General features: G+C 35.6%; 2 protein-coding genes across 6 annotated transcripts in view; both read right to left on the bottom strand.

Annotated features, from left to right (window-relative positions):
• Nucleotides 1–2: 2 nt before the first annotated feature.
• Vhasfd (V-type proton ATPase subunit VhaSFD) lies at nt 3–4,242 on the bottom strand. 3 transcript variants are annotated; one of them, XM_076326041.1, is made up of 11 exons: nt 4,081–4,242; nt 3,605–3,686; nt 3,206–3,395; nt 2,906–3,124; nt 2,096–2,191; nt 1,451–1,656; nt 1,288–1,372; nt 819–1,225; nt 629–742; nt 379–497; nt 3–289 (listed from the first exon to the last, which is right to left on the bottom strand). In XM_076326041.1, exons 1-10 carry the CDS (start codon nt 4,136–4,138, stop codon nt 404–406), a joined length of 1,551 nt encoding a protein of 516 aa, XP_076182156.1. In that variant the 5' UTR covers nt 4,139–4,242; the 3' UTR covers nt 3–289; nt 379–403. The 3 variants fall into 3 exon arrangements, with proteins under 3 accessions (XP_076182156.1, XP_076182155.1, XP_076182157.1); XM_076326040.1 differs by having other exon boundaries at nt 3–497; XM_076326042.1 differs by lacking the exon at nt 2,096–2,191 and having other exon boundaries at nt 3–497; nt 4,081–4,241.
• The window catches only part of Hr39 (nuclear hormone receptor FTZ-F1 beta), a 31,182-nt gene continuing 12,290 nt past the window's right edge, over nt 4,220–23,111 (bottom strand). Inside the window, exons 2-9 of one of the 3 annotated variants that reach the window (XR_012994009.1) lie at nt 18,297–18,830; nt 13,747–14,171; nt 12,657–13,004; nt 11,339–12,020; nt 10,278–11,152; nt 9,751–10,041; nt 4,876–9,100; nt 4,220–4,289 (exon numbers count right to left, since the gene is read on the bottom strand). Coding sequence is in view for 1 of the 3 variants with exons in the window: in XM_076326038.1 (XP_076182153.1) it covers nt 9,775–10,041; nt 10,278–11,152; nt 11,339–12,020; nt 12,657–13,004; nt 13,747–14,171; nt 18,297–18,636 (2,937 nt within the window). In the remaining 2 variants the exon portion in view is untranslated. Of the gene's footprint in view, nt 4,306–4,827; nt 9,101–9,750; nt 10,042–10,277; nt 11,153–11,338; nt 12,021–12,656; nt 13,005–13,746; nt 14,172–18,296; nt 18,831–23,111 lie in introns of those variants that run through there. The other 2 variants (XR_012994010.1, XM_076326038.1) reach the window with 2 other exon arrangements.

Genomic DNA, 23,111 nt, shown 5'->3' with positions numbered 1-23,111 from the left:
TATTTATTTTTTATACTATCTTCTAGTAATAATAATACTTTATTTTTTCTAACATTCCATTAAACATTTTAATTACAAATTCCATTAACATTACTATATAAACACGCTCGTCTCATTATTGGGACGATAATGCTATACAACGGTTATGTACATTTTCTGATCTGTACGTCTGAGATGTCAAACGAGATGAATTTATTCCAATACACTTTTTGTATCTACGTGCAACTACATCGGAATACGAAGGAATGTTTCTTTAACAATGCAACCTTAATTTCGAGAAAAGCAGTTGCTATACCAATTTTCATATGCAATAAAAATAGATTATTTAAGAATAACACAGAGAGAAAACAAGATGTACAGACTTTAAGCGAAACTTACAATTAGAATGTTTGACGCGTTTATTTTAAGCCTTCGCTGGTATTTGTGCACCAGGTTTATTCCCCTGAGTACCTGATGACCCAGTTTGTTCTTTCTCCAATTGTTTTCCTAAGTACTCCCTACAAATAAAGTCCTTCGTATCAGTACTTGAGGATTACGGCTTTAAAATCACGGATATGTCATTTAACTGTAGACGATCTTACTAATGATAAGTATTCTTACTAAAATAGTATGTATTTAAATTACATACCAATTGTGCACCATAAGTTTCTGAACTGCAAGAAGAGCTTCGTATCTCACATTAGGATCTTCGTGACCCAAAAGTTGCATTACTTGTTGCTTACCTCCAAGTTGTTCAATTATACTAAAACAATTTAAAAGTATGTTCGGTAAGTAGCAATTTTTAAAAGTAGTTATTGAATAAAGAAGTTTAAACGTACTGTTTACCACGCGGATAGTGCCTTACATATTCCCCCACATCAAAGCTAGCTACACTGAGTACAAGGGGATCCTTATTAGTTTCTAACAAATGAACCAAAATACGTAACAATTCATAATTCTTCTCGTTAAGTCGACTAGCGTTTTCTCGCCAGAATTTGCCGGATTTGTGAACAGGAGACCATTCGAGGCGTCCAGATTTTACTTCGGTCGAATATTCGTCAAAGGAACTTAAATCTTGAACAGACGCTTGCAATTTATCATTTAAAAATTCGATATCACCAGTGATATCTTCGTCATCAAATTTACGTTGTCCCAATATTGAAAGTTGTTTTAACACCTTCCACTGTACCATAGCCATACAATGTTCTTTGGCAACTTGTGCATCCTCTACTTTCTCAATAAGATTCTATGAAATATTAAAAGTGAATTAAAGTAATAAAGACAGAATATTTTCTTTATGTAACTTACCCTAAATACTGCTAAAATAATACGCGTTACTTTTTCCTTAACAGAATCACTTAATATATCTGCTAAGATAGGTATAACATTAAATCTAAAATATAAAAGTTCAATATTATATTAACATAATATGTTTCTCATAAATTAACCATGTAATGGGGGCAATACATACTTGTTCATTTTCTCTGCGAGTAATGGATTAAAAGTAAGTACCCATAAGCAAAATATAAGTTGGTATTGTACTTGAAAATTTACTCTGCCTGTCAAGACACTTAGTAAAGTAGAAATTCCATCAACAGATACAAATGCAAAACGATACTCATCTATGCGAAGCATCATTTGTAAACAGCGTGCCACAGATTGAATATATTCATTATTCTATATAAAAATGAAGAAATGTATAGTACTTTAAAAACATACTTACACAACTCAGAACTTTGGAAGTGAAATTATGTGTGCACACAAGAAAAGTGAAGTAAGAAGACCATTAGTGAACGTATTTAAATCTACATAAAATGAGAAGGATTTATATTTACAAAAAGTTCATACTGAAAATGTAGGGAAGGTACATTTTTTTTGTGAAATGCAAAATATGTAATTAATATACATAATAAATTGTTTACTTTCTAAGCAAGAATAGTTTCATATGCATATGAGAAAATTTATATTAACTAAATTGATATTTTCTGTATTTAAATTTCGTTGTGTAATATTAAACCATTTGTATTGCATATTTGTATTTTATATTTCATATCAGTTTAAAATAATGTAGTCGTGTAATATTTCTGTATTAAGAATTAGATATTATAAGACCAACCGGATTCAATTGTTCATGCAGCTCAATTGCCTCCCTGTCCATAGTGTTGCCTTGTTCTACTCCCACATGCAAGATTGTGTCCTGAAGAGCGTCAAACTAAAACCCGGCGTGACTTATTCATAACTTCAAATTATTGTACAAATCAAGAGTATACTTTGTATAAAGCAACATAGACTTACATTGCAATATAAGTTGCAACACATCTAAATTTGTTCTATGGTTAGTTGAATTTACAATGCATGGTACTCTATGCATTTTTACTTTTACAACTATACAGACACATATGTGTAGATGTATGGAAGATGTATGAATAATATTAAATATAAAAGTGTGTAACTTTATGAAGATTTTTGAAATTAATATTTGAAGTATGTTATATCAAATTTGCGTACTAATATAACAAATTTGATAGTATACATAATGACAACCATCACCTATTTTGTGCACACACATAACTATATTATACAAAAATAAAAGCTAAGCGGTAAATAAAAAGCGCATAATATTGCATTAACGATATTATAAACAATTAATTTGAGGTTTTAAAAACTTTTCATTTCTTATATGCATATTTTAGTTCTTAACCATTTTGGTACAGGCATCAATGTAGTACTTTTGTTCATTAAATTATGTTTTATGAGAGATACTTCTTATCAGTGGCTAAGGATTTGTATACAAATCACTAATTTAAAAAATTACATGCTTTGTATAATTATAAAAAGTAGATCATGTATGCCACCTCTGTTATGGCACTTGTCGTACCAAAAGAGTTATTCATATATTTAAATAACCATGTATCTGTCAGCTTACACTGAGTTTCAACTGATCTTTAAGCCATGTCAGATAAAACTGAAGGTCTGTTTTATCCATTAAATCATGACTCCAACAAGCAAGTTTGGCTATAATTCGAGAAGTCATATTCATTATAAATCCATCTTGTCTATTTAATAAATTCAAGAAAGGTCCCCATATTGATTCTCGTTTGCGATTTGAATGTTCTTGAAAGATTTCGACACGACTTCGGTCTTCCTAATATTTAAAATATGACTATTTAAACAAAATTAAACAACACAAGTTATACATTGCTTTATACTAAATAATTTTATATACCTGAAGCATATCATCAATCATTGTAAGAAGGTACTGAATAGTCTGATCTTTTGAAATATGACCAAGTAAATTAAGAAAAGTTTTAGCAGCTTGATGTGGATCCTCTTTTAATTTTGCTTCTCGGGCATTAGGATCACTTGTATCGAAAGCAACTATAAAATCATGGTCCTCCTTTGATATCATTTGAGACCTATGAAATGTGAAATATTACATGCTATTATAAATATATTTGTTTTTTCTATTTTTATATTCAATGTAGTGTGACTCAGCAGTGTATTCAAAGAAAGATACTTAATACAAATTCTGAACTCCAAATCTTATGTTAATACAACTAAAATTGATGTTTTAACCTTTGTGATATTGCAGTATTAAAATCAATACTGAAAATGAAGTTCTTACTGTAAATATGTATGCCAAGTAATCCGTTGGTTTCTAATATCAGCAGCTTGCTGTTGAAGAATACTTGTAGCTGCTAGCATATCTAAAATGTTTTTAATATTATTATTTTTAATTATTAAAAATGCTAATAATAACAATAAAAAAAGAAATCAAGAGATTATCTATTAAACTGCATAAACATTAGTCTATGTACATGTGTGTTTAACATATTTTTATTGATTGCATGTGAAATTTTGTATTGCAACGTAAAAACAAAGTGTTTCTTTAAAGTCACATATAGGGTATGTAATTATAATTTTTAAATAAATTAATAAATGTATTTTGTACAATAACTAATTTACTACTTCTACAATATGTAAATGAAAACGAGAAAAAAAAAGAAATAATATAAATGTCTCTTTAAGACATATAAAAACATTACATTATTGGGAGGGGCAATGTCAAATTAACAAATAATTGTATTTCGAAATGTTTACCAATTTTCTCTTCCGGCAGAGCCGGTATCATATCCTTAATATTTGCGCGATTCACCATTTTTGTTGTCCTTCTTTAAAATCTGAGTAGTTTAATAAAAACCTTGCTGGAAAATTAAAGTTCTGCTCGTTCACAACTCGTACCTCTCTCAGAACAGTGTCACAAGACCAACGCGTATCCAACCTCTCTTAAAAACACGCATGAAGAATCCCTAGCAGTACATACCTCTGGTTGTATAAAATATAAATATTCCTAGCTATCGTTACATCTGATGTTTGAAAATTAAAATGTATATTTGATCAGTCCCATGGACTTATCTTTAAAGTCTTTTATGGATTTTGCAATTGAGAAATTTTGTGATAAGATTTCAGCAATATTTGAACGTTACTTGTGAAAATAATATGAATATTCGAATACTATAAATTTCTTTGATCAATACTAATAGCTTTTGCAAATTTTATTGATTTATGAAGTCATAATTTATTTTATATTATATTACATTTTGTATTATGATGAATAGTTTTATTGAGTATTGATTTTCAATAATATTTAAACATCAACTCTATAAATACAAAATTTTTAAATTAAATAGTTCTTTATATAATTAAAAAATATTTGAAATAATTTTCAAAATATCGAAATTGAGTATTTACTTCTATATTAATATCTAATAAAGATGACATTATTTTTTCATTATTATAAGTGTAAAATTATCTCACAGGAACAGAGGTTAAGAATATAATTTTTTATAAAAATTTGTTTATTTCATAATAATCATGTTGTATGTATAAAACTACCTTCTAATTGCGTTTAAATAGCCATCTTTCTATGTCGGAAATATGAAATATTCTTGTGATTACATTTGCGCATCCTGTCTTTTTCCGATCAACTAACTTGATAATCGAATATTTTTAACAATAACGATCTTGCAATGTACTTGTGCCAAAAGTCACGTTTACTTGTCATTAAAAAAAAAATAATCGCAAACAAATATATAAAATAACTTTTACAGGAAAACAAAATTAATTCAAGTCAGTTCATCGTAAGCAATGAAAAATTTGTTATCATTTTTACACTGTGTATAAACATTTCCATTGCGTTTAATAATGCATTAATTGGAGAAACTATGGCCAAATATCTATAACATTATTTCTACAGTACGATTTTTTTCATTTTAACATGTGGTGGTATGTGCGCAATGTGCTGCGCATGCGCACGTATGTATTAATTATTGTTACAATTTGTTGTATTTAAGCTCTTTGATTAATTAATATATAGTGTAGATTCCACAGCATCATCCAAATATTGTCATGATCGAGCGAAAAAATCTTGATAAATCTTTTTCTCGGTTATTATACGATTAAACATTAAGAGTTTACGTACGAAGACCATATTCTTGAAAACGGAAGACTGCATATTATTATTATTGAATTCTTGATCGAGAGTCAAATCGAATAGAGCGCTTAAACCGAACTTCGTGTCACAATCACACTAATGTGAATATGGAATAAAATCGATTAGGTGATCATTAATTGAGTTATAAACATTTTGCAAATGTTCGTCTTCTTTCAAACGCAAATTAGTCATCTTTTAACAAGGTAAATATTAATTTCTTTATAAATTTATTTCGTGCTCTTCCGTTTTAATCGATACTATGTATTCTCATTCTTTCTCTCTCTCACGGCCGCTCATTCGATCAATCGAGTGTTCGGTCTATCTTTCTTATCTATTTTCCATACATTCATCACAACAAAATATTCTTTTTCTTTGTATTTACAGTGTTATTTACTTCGCATTTCCTTAACTTTTAATTGGTGCCGCCTAATTCTTAATTTAAACCTTTTTAATTTCTGTATATAATCATTAACGGCTACTTACTTTCGAAACTAAATTGGAAGGAAATTAAGTTATTAATATTTGATGAAAGTATAATAAACACGGCACTAATTAAAGATGAAGGCAATTCGATACCTTCCCTTAAAATGTTTTTCTCAATTATGAATCGTCGAAAATACTGGTTAGATTTTGTTTTTGCCGCTATTTAAATTATGGATCGTTACTATTCGATTTTTATTCAATTTTATATAAGCTAAAAAAAGAGTGACTGTTATTTTTTTATACGTATACGATACGACTGTTTAAAATATGGAATATAGTCGAATTTACTAGATCGGTGCTGTTTGCTGTTTAGCTCATTTTCATTAAACCAAATTTCACCGAGCTTTTGATAAGTTTGAAACGCGGGAGTTAAAAGCAACAATCGGTCTAACATTATTTTTTTCAACAAAGTTTTATTTTACGGACGTGAAATGTTTCCCTTTGTTAAAAAAAAAAACGCGCTGATTTCGATGGTATTTTGAATATTCGAAGCTTATCGAAGACTCGATGAACTTTTCGCAAATTTTTTTTATTATTAATCTTAATCAGACTGTCGATTATTAACTCTATATAAAATATTTACATTATTTCTACTCGTTTCTTTTATTTAGACCTCTTTGCTTCTACGTTGCATCACAAATTTTATGAGAGGGTTTTATGAAAGGGTTAAAGTACTAAATTTTATTGAAGGCACAAATATTTCAGTTTTTATAATACTCGACTAATTACCGTGCTAGTAATACTTCTTTGAACAGAAGAATTTCCCATAGATCGCTTTTAGAAATTTCGTTTTGTGTTTAATGGTGCACCTACATTTTGCTGTAAAATATTATCTATTTTTCAACATAATATACTCTTTGTTTTCTCTTTAAATAATTATAATGGCAATACCAAAACAATTCTTTTGGAGTTTTTTGTTCACTAGATTATAATGTATTAAACAGTTTAAAACTGAAATAAGCTCAATCGTCACTGCTATATTTATAACTGGACGTCATACTTTAATTCTGTTTATTCTTTAAATACTTAATGAAAACTACTTAGTAAGATTTCCTTAAAAGAAGGAAAATAAGAAATCTGTCTACTTTGAAAGTGAATCATTTTATATAATCGAGTAGTATGGAATTAATTTTCTTCTATAGTTTTCAAATACATTCATTGTGAATTAGATTGTTATTAAATTTGTTCCCCAGAATGTTTAAATATTGAAATCTGGAGACTATACAACATATTAAATGGCTAACAAGTTAATGCGTTAATACGTTCTGAACTTAAGTGTACACTAATAGTCTGATATTTGAAAGGGAAACTCGACTTGATAAACAGAACCTCATATTTTTATATGCTTTACTACGCACACGATATGTACGCTTACATAGAATGTCTCATTAAAAGTGACAGGCAAAGAATTTATTTATTAAAAATTGCGTTGAAAGTTAACTATTTATTCATTTTTATATTGAGCTCAAACCATATATGTATAAATCAGAATAAAGATGAATAATTATTACATTAGAGAGAGGGTCTTTCATTTATACGAAGAATTATATTTTGATTTCAATACTTTATGATTGAATTTGAAAAATAAGCGAATATTGATTAGTATTACTAATGGAAAGTATGCTCTTTGTCATATTTAATGAACATTCTGTGTACGATAAAAAGACAACCTACAACTTTTACATAAAGAAGCCTGGTATAAAAATGGGAAGACAATTCTTAGAAGTTACATTACAGATTAAGTATTGCATGTTGTAACATTCTTACCAACGAATCAAAAGAGACATAATTGTTGCTTTAATAAAAAGAATAATGCGTTGATATGACAGTCTCATTAAAGTACCAACGACAGAGATGAGTATTCTTATTTCTAAACGGGAGACTCCAGCTCCATACTATAATTGATTTTTAATGAAAACCTTTCATTTATTCGAATTTAGAAATTGCACCAGCATACAACTAAAGTACATTATTTTGTGCCTTTCAAACACTTCTTCACTTACATTTGTTTGTAGAACAAATTTTTGATCACCGGTTCTAACATTCTAATTTTATTACGACAAAGAATACGGACTTTCTACGTAAACTTGCAAAATCGAATTTAAACCACCTTACTTTTTAAAGAATAGAATAAACGTAAAACTTTACAACAAATAAACTTCACTTTTATAAAAGTTTCTCAAAGAAATTTTTTGAACTTTCTTTGAAAACGAATTTTTTAAAATAAAATTTATTTACAAAAAAACCGTCGCAAGAATTTTTTCGCGGCATTTAACAAAAATTTATGTTTAGCAACATAAAATATCTTTCATCCGTCGTTGGCGCGGCATTAAAACATGTACAGAGCATAAAAAATGTATTTGTGTAATAGATAAAAACCATAATGTTCCGTTGACAATATGCTAGCTAGACATTATTAACTAATAATTATTACATGAATAACTGTTCTATAAGTAAACAATTGGTCGACTCATATTTTAAGTACACTTTCATTACCAGGATATAAGACAACGTTCAGTGTCTTATTCTTAAGTAAGCGCAGAACAATACAAAATACTGGTTGTTTTATCATTATATTAATCATTAAGGGTAAAACTCTGCATTCGTCGTTCACTTGAACAGATCGAACCTTATCTAATAAAATTTAGCATTTTTATGCTATTTGATACCGATTTTCTCTTTCTCTCTCTCGCTCGCTCGCTCGCTCGCTCGGTCGTTCGCTCTCCCTTCCTCTCAATCTCTGTACATTGCTATTATTGTAAAAGTAAATGCTCTGCATCTCTCCTTCAATTATACTTTCAGTCTCTTTTGCATAGAAATATCCATGCTGAACATTTCGAGCATACCATAGGCCGCTTCGAAATTCGTGTGTTTCAAGGCAGGCTCGTATTATGCAACACCTACGTGGAAGCATTTTAATTAAAAGGAAAAAAAAAACAAAAAAAAAGAGAGAAAAATATCATTTCTCATCTGCTTTATGCATAAAGCAGTCCACCTCTAATTAGTCCTATAAGAATGTAGTCCCTTCACCTAGAACTAATGTACGATGGACCATAATGTTTATAGTTTCTTTCTAATTTTTCCGCTCCTTGATTCTCTAATATATCCGATTCCTGAAGCTTATGGACCCTATAAGCATGGAATCTGAAAAAAGAAAAAGAAAGGGCTGATTACTAAAGCTCTAGATAGCATTAACTTTTTTGGATCTTTAATTGTCTGATCATGCAAATCTGTAAATACTTTAGATTACAAAAATCGTTTTTCTCAAAAAGTTTCCCAAAGTTTTTAACAAAATAACTTTGTTTACAATAAATAATAACTGCGTATATAATTATTAATTATCAAATCAATTTTATACAGCTTATAGACTGTACATCAATAAATCCTGCATATTTTATATATTAGCTGATTATTCTGTAGACATAGTTGTATGGTGTTTTGTAAATGTTCCCAGTTCATTTACCTGAGAAAAACACTATGTTAAAGCTTATAGTGTTTTAATTTTCTATTATGAAAGGAATAATGAAAACTTATTCCAATCAAAGAATGGTAGATGCACTTTGTATGTGGTTAATAATAGTATTTAGGGTAAAATAGTCATTTAGAGCACAAAATAAGCGAATTTAAGTTGTAAAAATACAAAACTTGATAAGTAGGAAAGAGCAAAATAAATTATACGTTATATGATCCTTTTTTACTGTTCTGTTGCTATAAATCCATTTCTGAAATGTGCCCGATTTATAAGAATACAAATTGTATAACATGTTTATCATCAATGAATTTGCGAAACTTACGGCATTATTCATAGTTGTGACAATTCAGTGATCTCCTCTCAACAGTTCCATCAACAAATTAAATGAGCTGCCTTCTCCTTCAGCACGTTTTGCACTTAATAACTCCTTTCCTGCTTGGCATGTTCTTTGCAAATCTGGAATTCTTAGTAGTAGTTCACCAAATTTAGCAGGCATTTCTGGGTACCTTGCTATGGTATATTGTTGCAATGCTTGTAGAGCCTTTTCCTGAGAGGCTCTAACCTTTTCAGGTTCCTTTAGTTCACTTGTGTCAGAGGTTAACAGCACTATTACCTTTATGCAACAGAAATTGATAAATCAATAATACATAAGGTTTATCAATTACTTAATTACGATAATGTACTATGTAGTAAATCTCTTATAAAAGTGATAGTCAATATATTTTCAAATGAGAAAATGAAGTTTACAATTAAAATTTTACACGAAAGATTTAAAATAAATTGTAGGGTTTTCATTCCTTTAAGTTGTAACCGCTAGATTCATGTTGTAATCTATTTCAAAACAATTACCTTCATTGCTACATATTCATACTGATCCACTCTGAGCCTTCTCAGATTGTTAGTAAATGCGAGCATTCTCTCGATGCACGTCGCTAAGCCAAGTTGTCTAGCCTGCTCCAAGGTAATCGATTTGCCGAGGGACACTCTGATTTCACCGGGGGTACTCATGCTGCGAAAGCAGCACGAAAAGAGCAGTAGCTCGCACCAGGAATTAATCAACAGACAGATCTGATCATCGATCGAGATGTTTTTAAATAGCGGTAGACTTTTGCACCATTTCACTATTTTATAAAGCCGATGATCAGCTATGTTGCAGAGATTTGAAAGAAAATCAGGATGCTGAGTCGGATTGCCATTCGTACTGTTACCGATCTGTGAGTTGCTGTTGATAGGTGCACCACGTTGTTCATTGCCAACACCAGGAATATTGGGGCATGATCTGCCGTCTCTTCTGTTACTGAGATTTCCATTTCCTGTGGTGCCATTGGAGGCACATTCGACTCCTGACCCAGTATCGTTCCCAGTTCCGGATCCAACACCCAGTAACATAGCATCGTTATTTCTGGCAACATTTGTTCCTCCAGCTTGTACGCCGGACATACGATCATTATCGTTGTAGTGCCACAAGTGTTCCACATCCATGATATCTTGCAAAAGTTGCGGCACTACTTGCATCTTGTGCGAATGATTCGAGTGATGCCTGACGGAGTAATGATGCTCGCTACCAGCTGGAGCTGGACTGCAATTCCCACCTGCTGCTAGTTTGTCGCTGGTCATACCACACGCAGGACTACCAACGAGACTCGCCGGCAGAGTGTAGGTACATTGATAGGTACTTCTTCCACCTCTGGTGCGATCCTCCCTAATGGCTTCCAGCTTCATACCTGTCGATGATACAGGAATGCGGATACATTAGAATTATTTTTGAAGCTTATGCAACTATTTAGCAGTGAACCACTGCTGTTATGTAATTTTGGAACTCGCTACGAATCACCTAGCAAGGAATCGTACAATATTTACCGTTTAATAGTAATTTAAACGCTCTTAATTTAAACGTTCTTTTAACGTACCCATGTTAAGACATTTATCGAATCGACAGGCCGGGCACTTTTTCCTGGTGGCAACGGTGACCGGGCATCCCGCGCCTCTAAGGCACACATAATTCTTTCGATTCTGGACGGTGCGTTTGAAGAATCCTTTGCAAGACTCGCAGGAGAAGATCCCGTAATGGAAACCGCTGATCTTGTCTCCACAAATTGGACAGGGACTGTTGATCAACTGCTGCCTGGTAGAGATACCGGAAGGCGCTGACGGTATTCGACAGTCCTCCTGATCCTCAGTGGTAGCGTGTCCTTCCGGGGAGAGCTCAGAACCGGGCGCGGAAGGTGAATAATGATGAGCAACGGCTACCGAAGCGGTTGCTGGTAGATGAAGGGGACTTCCTTGGGCCACCTGATGCTGATGATGCTGCGGGTGTCTTGGTTGCTGGACCGGTGAATGCGTGGGCGGGCTGAGTGAACCGTAGCTGTAACAGCTGCTCGAGGCGTCCGAATTGTTCCTCGAGAGCGAATGTGATAGCGATAACGATAACGATGAGGTCGAGTTGTTGAAGCTGTGACGGGAGAGAGAAAGTGACGATGACGGGACTGGGCTTCCTGCTCCTAGAGCGGAGTGACGAGCTGCGTGGGGACTCTGCGTCGGCGAACTAAACACGCTATATGCGGAGTGAATTGCGGAGTCTGGCGACGGCACCTGGACAGTTCCAAAAGTGTGAGCAATTTTTTATCGACTTGTAATCCTTTGGGATTAATCTATTGCGTTTCTTTGAATCACCAGGTTTCAGGTGGTTGTAAGAAATCGAACGTTCTGGTACGAGCGTCGTTACGTACAATAATGTTTACCGTGCGATTTATCACTTGCAGGTTTCAGGTTGTCGCAAACGAAATGGCCGCAATTCTTAACGAAAATCGTAATCATTGATCAAAATATCATCCAGAGGATTCGATACACCCATCGTGCAACAAATGCACTCGTGTCTCTATCAAACGAATCTGTGTTTTAACAATCTCTTCTTTGGATCAGCTATGCGATTTATTTTGGAGGTTCATCACCTCTGATGGATATTGTTCAAACACTGACTTGTTTTTATTTTAAACAGTGACTTATTTAAACTGTACATACACCAAAAGCTGTATCAGCATTGAGAGCAGTCGAACGAATAACACTTTTCTTCCATCGTAAGGTAGGATACCTTGTACACGAGTATGAGATTAGCCGTTTCGTACGCAACAACCTGATTCAAGGAAACTTCAAGCAACGTGGAAATTAAAAAACGAAGAACGAAGTTTGTACAACGAATCGCACAGCGTCACTGATCATCTCTGTTACCTGTGATCTCGTATGGCTATGCTTAGTCAAATGGTGTCGTGGATTTAACACTGGACTGTGGTTTGGGGTAGAGCTGTTGTAGCCACCAAGTAATTTCCCCACGAGAAGGGGCAGATCACTTTGTTGCGTCTGTTCGAGGCTCTCGATGTTACGTTGTTGTTGCTGTTGCGGCTGTTGCATCTGCTGACCGTGAGCCAGAGACAATCCTGCGTCGTGAAAGGAACCTAACGCGAATCCTGGACTGGATCGGAAGTCTGGCTCCGGTTTTATGGGAAACTTTTGTTCCATTGGTCCAGGACTTGCACCGCATACCTGGACACCTTCCATCGATGTCTCCTCGTGTGTGTCCTGCAAGAAATTGATCATTTTTATTTACAAATAGCGAACAGTTGCGTGTACACTCGTCACGGAAAATATGTCGACAAATATAATGTTCCAAATTTTATTTCTCCGTATTCGTTCTTCGAAACGATGCAAATCGTATTTGAAACAGTTTTTTGTAACGTCAGAAACAAAGGTGAATAACTAGCTGTTCTATTTTATGTGGAACATTCTGTGTAGCGAATATTTGACGAAAATTAACAGAAACTTATCGACAAGTTGCAAAATAATAAATAACTATCACCGTTCGTAAATTTTTTTCTCAAGTACGTCGGTGCACTTGCAAAAGTGCAGCAAACTTTTTCGTCACTTTACAATTGTGCCTCGTCCAAGGCACAGTTAAAATCATATATTAATCATCCATATTATAAAACCATATTTTATAATATGGGCATATAATAAGGGCATATTGAAACCATCCTGTACAATAAATGCTACGAAACAAAGAAATTGGAATAAAATAGAAAAACCATTCGTCGACGTACTATTCATGCAAACTTCATCCAGAACGAATCAGTGATATCGTAAGATGGTGAACGAGCAAGACTCCGCGATTCCGAAAGTAAAAATTATACGATCGCATCGTTGTTGGTTGAAAACGTACACTTTTCCATAACGTGTATGGACACACGTTCCTTAACGTACGTGTTCTCTCTGTTCATCGTTGTCATACTTGACATCGTCGAACAACTACGTAAACAACACCTACTTGATTCGTAATCGTGTTGGAAGACATTTCCTGGTCGGAGAGTTCTCCTTCCCACGACATTGGTCTCTCCGGTTGTTGCTGAGAGGCATCGTTCCCGTCATAACAACCGTTTCCATCTTCGACGTCACCGTCGCAGATTTTCTCCCCGTTCCCCGCTACGTCTCGCTTTTTCTTCGTGCGTAAATTCACTCCACGGAAATCGATCTTGCTTATCTCACCGTCGCTGTCCTCCGCGTCGTTGTCGGTGGAGTTCTGGCCCAAGACACCGACACCGATCCCGATACCGATGCTATGCGAGCCGCTGTTGCTGCCGATTCCTGTCGTCGACACGTTTGCGTTCCCGCAGCCCAGCACTGAGCCACAGCTCGAAACTACGGACACCGTCACGCCATTTTGACCGGCAAGATACTTGCAGATACCCTTGCCTGGAATATTCAACAGTTCAACGCTCAATTCTCGGTCCTTTCGAGGGAGGATTCTTTTTCTTTTTTTGTGGAAATACGTTAATATATTCGATTGAGAAATTATACGATATAGACACTGCACTGCGTTTCGAGTAATTCAGTTTTATATTCCGAGTCGTGCACAATGCAACTCAAGTGCATAGTTTTACTTTGTTCGTTCGTAAGGTCGAAAAAAGGAAAATTACTATTGTTATAGATATGTGACAGTAAACAAGTTCGAAATAAAGTTTCTGTTATTATTGAATAACAAATCTAAAAGGTATGTGAACAAAAATTACGGATATGTTTAAGTTATTATATTCCAATTCGCGTAGAATGCAACACAAGTGCATAGTTTTACTTTGTTCGTTCGTAAGGTCGAAAAAAGGAAAATTACTATTGTTATAGATATGTGACAGTAAACAAGTTCGAGATAAAGTTTCTATTATTATTGAACAACAAATCTAAAAGGTATGTGAACAAAAATTACGGATATGTTTAAGTTATTATATTCCAATCCGCGTAGAATGCAACACAAGTGCATAGTTTTACTTTGTTCGTTCGTAAGGTCGAAAAAGGAAAATTACTATTGTTATAGATATGTGACAGTAAACAAGTTCGAGATAAAGTTTCTATTATTATTGAACAACAAATCCAAAAGGTATGTGAACAAAAATTACGGATATGTTTAAGTTGTGGGTGCACTCGGATATTCCGAGTTGTGCACAATGCAACGCAAGTGCATAGTTTTACTTTGTTCGTTCGTACGGACAAAAAAAGGAAAATTATTATTGTTATAGATATGTGACAGTAAACGAATTCGGGAGAAAGTTGTTATTATTGAACAACAAATCCAAAAGATATGTGAACAAAAATTACAGATATGTTTAAGTTGTGGGTGCACTCGGATATTCCGAGTTGTGCACAATGCAACGCAAGTGCATAGTTTTACTTTGTTCGTAAGGACGTAAAAGGAAAATTACTACTGTCATAGATATGTGACAGTAAACGAGTTCGAGATAAAGATTTTATTATTGAACAACAAATCCAAAAGGTATGTGAAAAAAAATTACGGATATATTTAAGACCGTTATATTTGAATCAGTTATAGTCTTCAATGGTAATATCAAGGAACGAGTATGTACAAAATGATGTGATTCTTGCACTAATTTTTCACCGACCGATAAGAAAGTTAGCTGCAATTATAAGGTAATGAACGGTACCATTGTAAATTGATGTTACGACTATAGAATTTTTGTAACTCAAGCATTAGAGTCCAAAGTGAAACGTGTTATTAATTTACAGTTTATCACATGTTTGTTTCGAAACTAAGTTTTAGGTGACGTAACTCAAGATGAGACAAGCAAGAAAGACATAATGGAAAGCATATTAACGAAAGTATAGTTGCAGTGAAGGTGAATACTCTGCAAACACACTGAGACATCGATTATTTTTTAACAATATGTGAAATTATAGTTTAAAATTACACCACTTATTACTGCAATCAACATTCATAAACTACATATAGGTTTTCTCAGGTAAATTCTGATCCATTATGTATTTAGTACTCCACTATCGGTTCAATTTTCTAATTATAGTTTGTATAGAAAAGAGGAGATACTACCTTGATCAAAAAGTTTTAGGACTTTATTCATAAAATCAAAAATACAAATTTATTCGTCCAAATCGATATGGTCCCCTTCAAAGTAGTCCCCATTGACTGCAATGCACTTGCGCCAGCGCTTGATCCAATCCTCGAAACACCGCTGGTACTCAATTTTCGGTATGTCCATCAGAGCCGTCTTCGATTTTGTCATGACCTCCTCTCGGGTACTGTAACGCGTTCCGCGAAGCGGTTTTTTAATTCGGTTGAACAGAAAAAAGTCGCAGGGAGCCAGATCTGGTGAATTTGAAGGCTGCTGGATAGTGTTCGTGTTGTTTTTCGTCAAAAACTCGCGGATAAGGATCGCATTGTGCGCCGGTGCGTTATCGTGGTGCAAAATCCACGAGTTGTTTGCCCACAAATCTGGCCTTTTTTGACGAATTCACTAACCAAAACGTCTTGAACGGATCCATAAGCAATGTTCAAGTCCTCTGCCAGCTCTCTGATGGTCAATTTGCGGTTTTCGGACAACATTTCTTGAATTTTATCGATGTTTTCATCGGTTTTCGACGTTGTCGGCCTGCCACTGCGTTTGTCATCCTCGACCGACTCACGACCACTTCTGAAGCGTTCGTGCCATCGAAAAACATTTGATCTCGAAAGAGTATCGTTGCCGAAATACTTCTCCAACATATCCAAGGTCTGCGGACCGTTAAATCCGTTTTTTACACAAAATTTAATGCAAACTCGTTGATGCTCAAATGATGCCATTTTCAAAATCGAAGACACGAACAAAGGAGATGTGCTCAGTACAACGTAACTTTTACAAATATCAAGCTATGATGCTGAAATTGGAAGGAAGTGTTAATGACAGATATGGTAACCTAACAAAAAAAAAAAAGAAACAATCGGGTGATTGACAGCGACACACGGGGGACAGTCCTAGAACTTTTTGATCAAGGTAGTATGTGTACACATATGACAATGATTTAAGTTTATGCATGACTCCACAGTTTCTGTAATTATTATAATTTTATACTCCTGTAACAGATATTTAATATTGATTATAGTCGGTTTAAACTTTGATGTTTCGACTCAACTTTTGCAGGTTGAAGACGTTATAGTAAACCTTGGTGAGGGAACAACGACGAATTCTTCTAAAGCAAATGGTCGTTCCAAACTCGAATAGATATCACTTTAAATAATGTACGATCAATTACTATCGTGTATGTCCTGATTAGGGGGGATAATTCTATATTTATTACAATTTTATACCCCTGCAACAGATACTTAACATAGATTATATAGATTATACCCGGTCTAGACTTTGATGTTTCGACTCAACTTTTGCAGATTAAAGGTGTTATAGTAAATCTTGATGAGGGAACAACGATGAATTCTTCCAAAGTAAATGGTCGTTCCAAACTCGAATAGATATTATTTTAAATAATGTATCACTTTAATAATGTAATGCAAATAAAGTAACAGATATTACTTTAAATCAATTACCATCTTGTATGTCCTGATTAGGCGGTATGATTCTATATTTATTACAATTTTATACTCATGCAACAGATACTTAACATAGATTATACCCGGTTTAAAATTCGACGTTTCGACTCAACTTCTCCAAATCAAAGGCATTATCATAAACCTTGGCAAGAGAACAACGACGAATTCTTCCAAAGCAAATGGAATAGATATTACTTTAAATAAATTACCATTGTGTATGTCCTGATTACGCGGTATGACTCTATATCTATTACAATTTTGAACTCCTGCAACAGATACTTAACCGGACTTAGATTATACCCGGTCTAAACTTTGATGTTTCGACTTAACTTCTCCAGATTAAAGGTGTTATAGTAAATCTTGATGAGAGAACAACGACAAATTCTTCCAAAGCAAATGGTCGTTCCAAACTCGAATAGATATCACTTTAAATAGTGTACGATCAATTACTATCGTGTATGTCCTGATTAGAGGGCATAATTCTATATTTATTACAATTTTATACTTCTGCAACAGATACTTAACATAGATTATACCCGGTCTAAAATTCGACGTTTCGACTCAACTTCTCCAAATCAAAGGCATTATCATAAACCTTGGCAAGAGAACAACGACGAATTCCTCCAAAGCAAATGGTCGTTCCGTACTCGTATAGATATCACTTTAATAATATAACGTAAATAAAGTACTAGTTATTACTTTAAATCAATTACTATCGTATCTGTCCTGATTAGAGGGCATAATTCTATATTTATTACAATTTTCTACTCCTGCAACAGATACTTAACATAGATTATACCCGGTCTAAAATTCGACGTTTCGACTCAACTTCTCCAAGTCGAAGGCATTATCATAAACCTTGGCAAGAGAACAACGACGAATTCTTCCAAAGCAAATGGTCGTTCCAAACTCGAATAGATATCACTTCAATAATATGTTCTAATATCATTATAACGCAAATAAAGTACTAGTTATTAGATGAAATCAATTACCATCGTGTATGTCCTGATTAGGCGGCACGTTGATCGTCGTGACGGAGACGTTCTTTCCCGTCTCCGAGGAACGGGCCGCGGTGATCGTGCACGAATGTCCGCCAGGAGTCGAGGAACAACAGCTGGACGAGGCAGTGGCCGAAGTAGTAGTCGCCAGAGAGGAGGTAGAGGTGGTGCAGGACGCAGAGACGGAGGCGGAGTTGTCTGGAGCAGTGGAGCCAGCGGACGAGGAAGCGACCGTACCGGAGTTCGTTTTCCAAGACTGCGAAGCTGGCCACCAGCCAGGACTTGGCCCCGGGCCCGGTCCTGGGCCCTCGCTGGGCCCGTTTTGCTCCGACATCCTCAGCTGGTTATCCCGGCGCACGTTCGTGACGCGACTCGGAGCCTCTGGACAGTCGCGAAACCCTGCGGCATCTTGGGAAGAACCTCTCTGGTTGCAGTAACTGGTTTCCGCGATTCTTGTACGAACTTCTGGCTCGGTCTATGTTTTGGTCACGCTCGCTCGAATTCGAACATCGAGAAACGTGGCCGTGTCTGCAAGCAGAGGAACGCATTTCGTTGAAAACTTTTGCGTAATACATCAATTCGAAACTCTCGTCTCGGTGAGAATTTGAAAACGAAACGAATATCTTTTCGGGATCAACGGAGAACGATTCGCGTTTGTTTTTAGGGAAACAGAACGATTGTAAACTTTTGTAAGAGTGATTAGAAGTAATTCGAATAAGGATAGTTTATTTTATGATACTTTATTTAAATATTTCTCTTCTTTCGTTCACAGGCAGGGAGGACCAAGATTTACGAACAATTGGAGTACATTGTTTCAGAGTTTAGTTCATCACGTTGACTCGGTGTATATTTTAAAATCTGACATTTCGATTTTTTCGAATTTTGCAAACTATCCTATTAGTTCTTTCGATTCATTGGTACTAAGGTAAATGTCAAATTTTGGTATTAATTTATTCGCACAATGTCCTTCTTGCGCAATTTCGCTATTTGTATATTTTTAAATTCAGGAAACCAATTATCGTATACGAATACACCGATGTTTGTTCGTACGAAATAAACTACGTCTCTTCGGACTATGTTTATCGCGATAGTCATTTCGAATTCTGTAAATATTCTTTGGTTAATCCGTTCAGTATTGAGAATCTTCCGTGCTACGTAAGAAAGGTGTAAAAGTAAAACGGTAGATGTCGATAGTGCGACGATAGCCTTACGATAAAATAGTCCTGAATTTAAATTTTGAAAAAAGAAAAAGAAAAAAAATATCCAACCTGAGAGTAAGATTAGTACCTTTCTTTTTAAATAATACGAAAAATGTGATACGTGCTCGAGTGAATATTACGAACATCTCCAATGTTACTATCGTGTATCCATCTCCAATAGGGAGGCTGTTATCATCGAGAAAACGTTAAGCTGCAATAAGATGTGTTGCAAGAAAACGCATCGAGGTGCGCCGCGTTCACTGGGCGTCCAGAGAGAGCCTGTGGAAGCGGTTGCACACATCCAAGTTCCGCTAGTGTGCGCTGACGGTCGTCCCGCAAGGCCGGTCCACTTCCGGTCCCGCAGAACCACCGATCGACCTTCGTGCGCAAACGCAAACGCGCTTCACATTCGCATCTTTTGTTTATAATTGATCACGCAACGCGATATAACACACCGAGCAGAGAAAAACCGGTAGAAAATTGTACTCCTTGTCCGTTACACCTACTCGACGTGTTAATAGCGTTAATTATTATTTCCAGAGGATAACACGACGTATCTTTCCACGTCTACGATATACCGGCACACTAGAAGAATTCAAATTTGAGAGAATCTTGTACCGATGGAAATACAAATTTCGTCGTGTGTCTTTGTTTTTTTATAGGAAGAAAAAATTACTGAAGACGGTTTCGCGAGAAAATTGAGCTTTTCGTTTTCCTTAGAGTCGATCAACTTAACGTGTTATCTACTGATAGAGTTAACACAGAGGTCAAGTAGAGTGCGATCTCCAAGCGAGAGAAAGGAAGAAACGGTGCCTTATGGTCTCACGAACAATTAGGTGCAACGAGACTCATCGAGTTACTTGGAATATTACTTGAAATTAATCGTCCTTAAATATCTCGTTATGTTTGCTCATTAACCCGAAAGGAATCAGATACGTTTTGTTTCCTGTTACCATAATAACCGTACAAAGTAGAACAGACAGTTAATTCAATGCTAAACGATACAACCTAATAAAGTGCTCAAACCGTACACGACGAGCGTGCTGATACATTCGTATAATAGGATTATTTTTTTACCGTATTAAACTTGAATATCGTAACTATTATAAAATGAAGATTTAATCGGTTCCGTGCGAGTTCCTTTTCGTTAACGTTTCGACGTACGAATTTCGAGAATCAGTCGCTCAAAAATAAGACACCGAGAATTGTACGTACAGGGTGTCCCAATCGTCACCGGTCGGTTCGAATGTCGCGGTATTTTTAAAATATAAAACCGATTGATCTGAAACTTGACACGTGTCGTCTAAACAGACGGGAAATTAATCGTGGAAAAGTACACGGTGAAAGAACGGGTGTGAATCGTTCAATCGTATCGCGAAAAATCGCGATCATTAACGCCAACGGATTCGGGGGGGAAAAAGAAACTCGATTGGTGACTGGGACTGGGACGTGTAGAAACAAATTTCAAGTAAACTATTGCACAAAAACGAATCAGAATTCAAGGACCGAGAACGTCACACGAACAATTAAGATCGAACGACTACGAACGACTCGAGACATCTTCGTTAGCGAAGATCTTGAGTAAAGAAATTAAACGACCAAATTATCATTTTCTTTTTTTTCTTTTTTTTTTTTTCACTTGTCGCGCGGATAATTTTCGGCCGGTATAATATTAGACATTAGCCGAACCTTTACGCGGATAAATCGTCGAAGAAGTTGCAACAAGGAGAACTGTTGTGAGTGGCCATAATTATACGAACATCAAGCGTCGCGCGGCTGTATTGGCTCTCTTCTCCCGGAGGTTTGTAGAGGCCACGACGATGGTAGCTACAACTACGGCTGCGACGCCGACGGTAAGGTCAAGGCCCTCTGCAACCGCCCTACCCAACTCCGATGTATATACCTTCGTGGAGTCACGTGACGCGACTCAAGGTCTTTTCTCCCTACTCTGACCAAGCACACCGGCCACGCCACGCCATGCACGCGGTCCGCTACAATGCACCTAGATCGTTCTTTTTCGTGTGTTTGGACGAATGTAGGCTTCACGCTTTGCACTCATGGGAAATCGAATCATTTTCACGTTCGAGTATCACATTTTGATCGAAGTCGGAGAGTACGAGGTTACGTAACCTACGAAACGTCCTGAAACCATCCTAACCTCCACCGTTATCGATCGATTCGGTACTCGAGTTTCGTAGCCGGCTGTAATTCAATTTGAATAGTTCGCGCGAGTTGTCGCTGTCGCTGCAACAACTACGAAACTCATCTCGGGCCTGTTGGTGCATCGAAACGTGTTGCGAATAGTTACGGGTCAATGACATCGCTTAAACGGCGACCTGCATAAAACTCGATAACGGAAAGAATAAAACGATTTCGAGAAAACGATAGTGGTACACGGGCGCCCCGTTGCGTTTAATTAACTTCGGAGTTTTAATTCGCTTCGCCTCGGTTATCGACGGAAAAATCGTTCGGTGGGTTCAACGATGCGTATTTCTTTAAGCGTGCCGAGTGAATCTTGATTACCGACGCTGGAGTAACTATAAGAGGAACGTGTACACCGTCGATACTTTGACTATTTTCAAAATTAATATTAAACTGGATCGAACCGAGGCAAACGAGGGTAAATGGGTCTTTGGGAAAATGAATTTAACAATTTAACGTTTCACGCGTATCGTTACAGTTACGCTCGACAAGTGGTTGGCTATAAAAAGAATTTTCTGATACACGGTGTTCTACTGGCCAATAGCGTGGGAAGCGTATCGATATCTCGTAGGCATTCCGCTCTCATTACGCGACGTGTGAACCTCCATCGAAAGAAAGAGATACGGTGTAAACTCGAGCAAACCATTAATTTCAGATATTTTCATATTTCGGTCGAGGAGGAATTCGATGATGCTCGTATACCTTTATCACACGAAAATTCACTCGGAATTGTTCCCTTGTTTGATTTTTAACTATAGGGCTCTACTTTATCGGGATATATCGATTCCTTGTTTGTTTCTATGTATTTTCTACTTGTCTGTTGCGCGATGCTATTATGTCTCATGCCCCGATAGAAGGTGTAGGCATGGCAGGTGACGCGGAAGAGGGATCGATGACCTTAGGAGTACACGCCGGCTCTATTTTGAGCGGGTCGTATACAGAGTGTCCCACGAAACTCGGGCAGGCTGTATCATCGAAACGGTTTCAGATATGACAAAAATTTACCGGTCAAAATTAAACGACTTTAAACGCCCCAACTGTGCCAACGAATTAAATTATCGCTATTGGATTTTTCATAAAGTAATTTCATTTTTGGGGTAAAACACGATTTTTTTAGAATGTACAAACATTTTATTAAATTATATATTCTCCATTTTGGAAAACGAAATCACTTCTTAAACAACCCAATATTATGCATATACGTGCACCCAACCTGTACGATGCACTTGCATCAGTTTTCAAAATGAAATTGCACATTTTGTTCGACACAAATCGATTTTTTGTATTATTCTCTGCATAAAAGGGTCAAAGTTCACTGATCAAAAAATGGCCGATTATGAAATATTTAAAAATAAAACTCGTTAAAATTGTTCAAGTTTCTCGTGTTCTATTGGGTTGTTCGGAAAGT

Source organism: Ptiloglossa arizonensis, chromosome 14, assembly GCF_051014685.1.
Source record: "Ptiloglossa arizonensis isolate GNS036 chromosome 14, iyPtiAriz1_principal, whole genome shotgun sequence".
In the NCBI taxonomy this organism is placed as follows: domain Eukaryota; kingdom Metazoa; phylum Arthropoda; class Insecta; order Hymenoptera; family Colletidae; genus Ptiloglossa; species Ptiloglossa arizonensis.
Note: the sequence above shows the minus strand (reverse complement) of the source record. Positions and strands in the feature narration are given on the sequence as shown.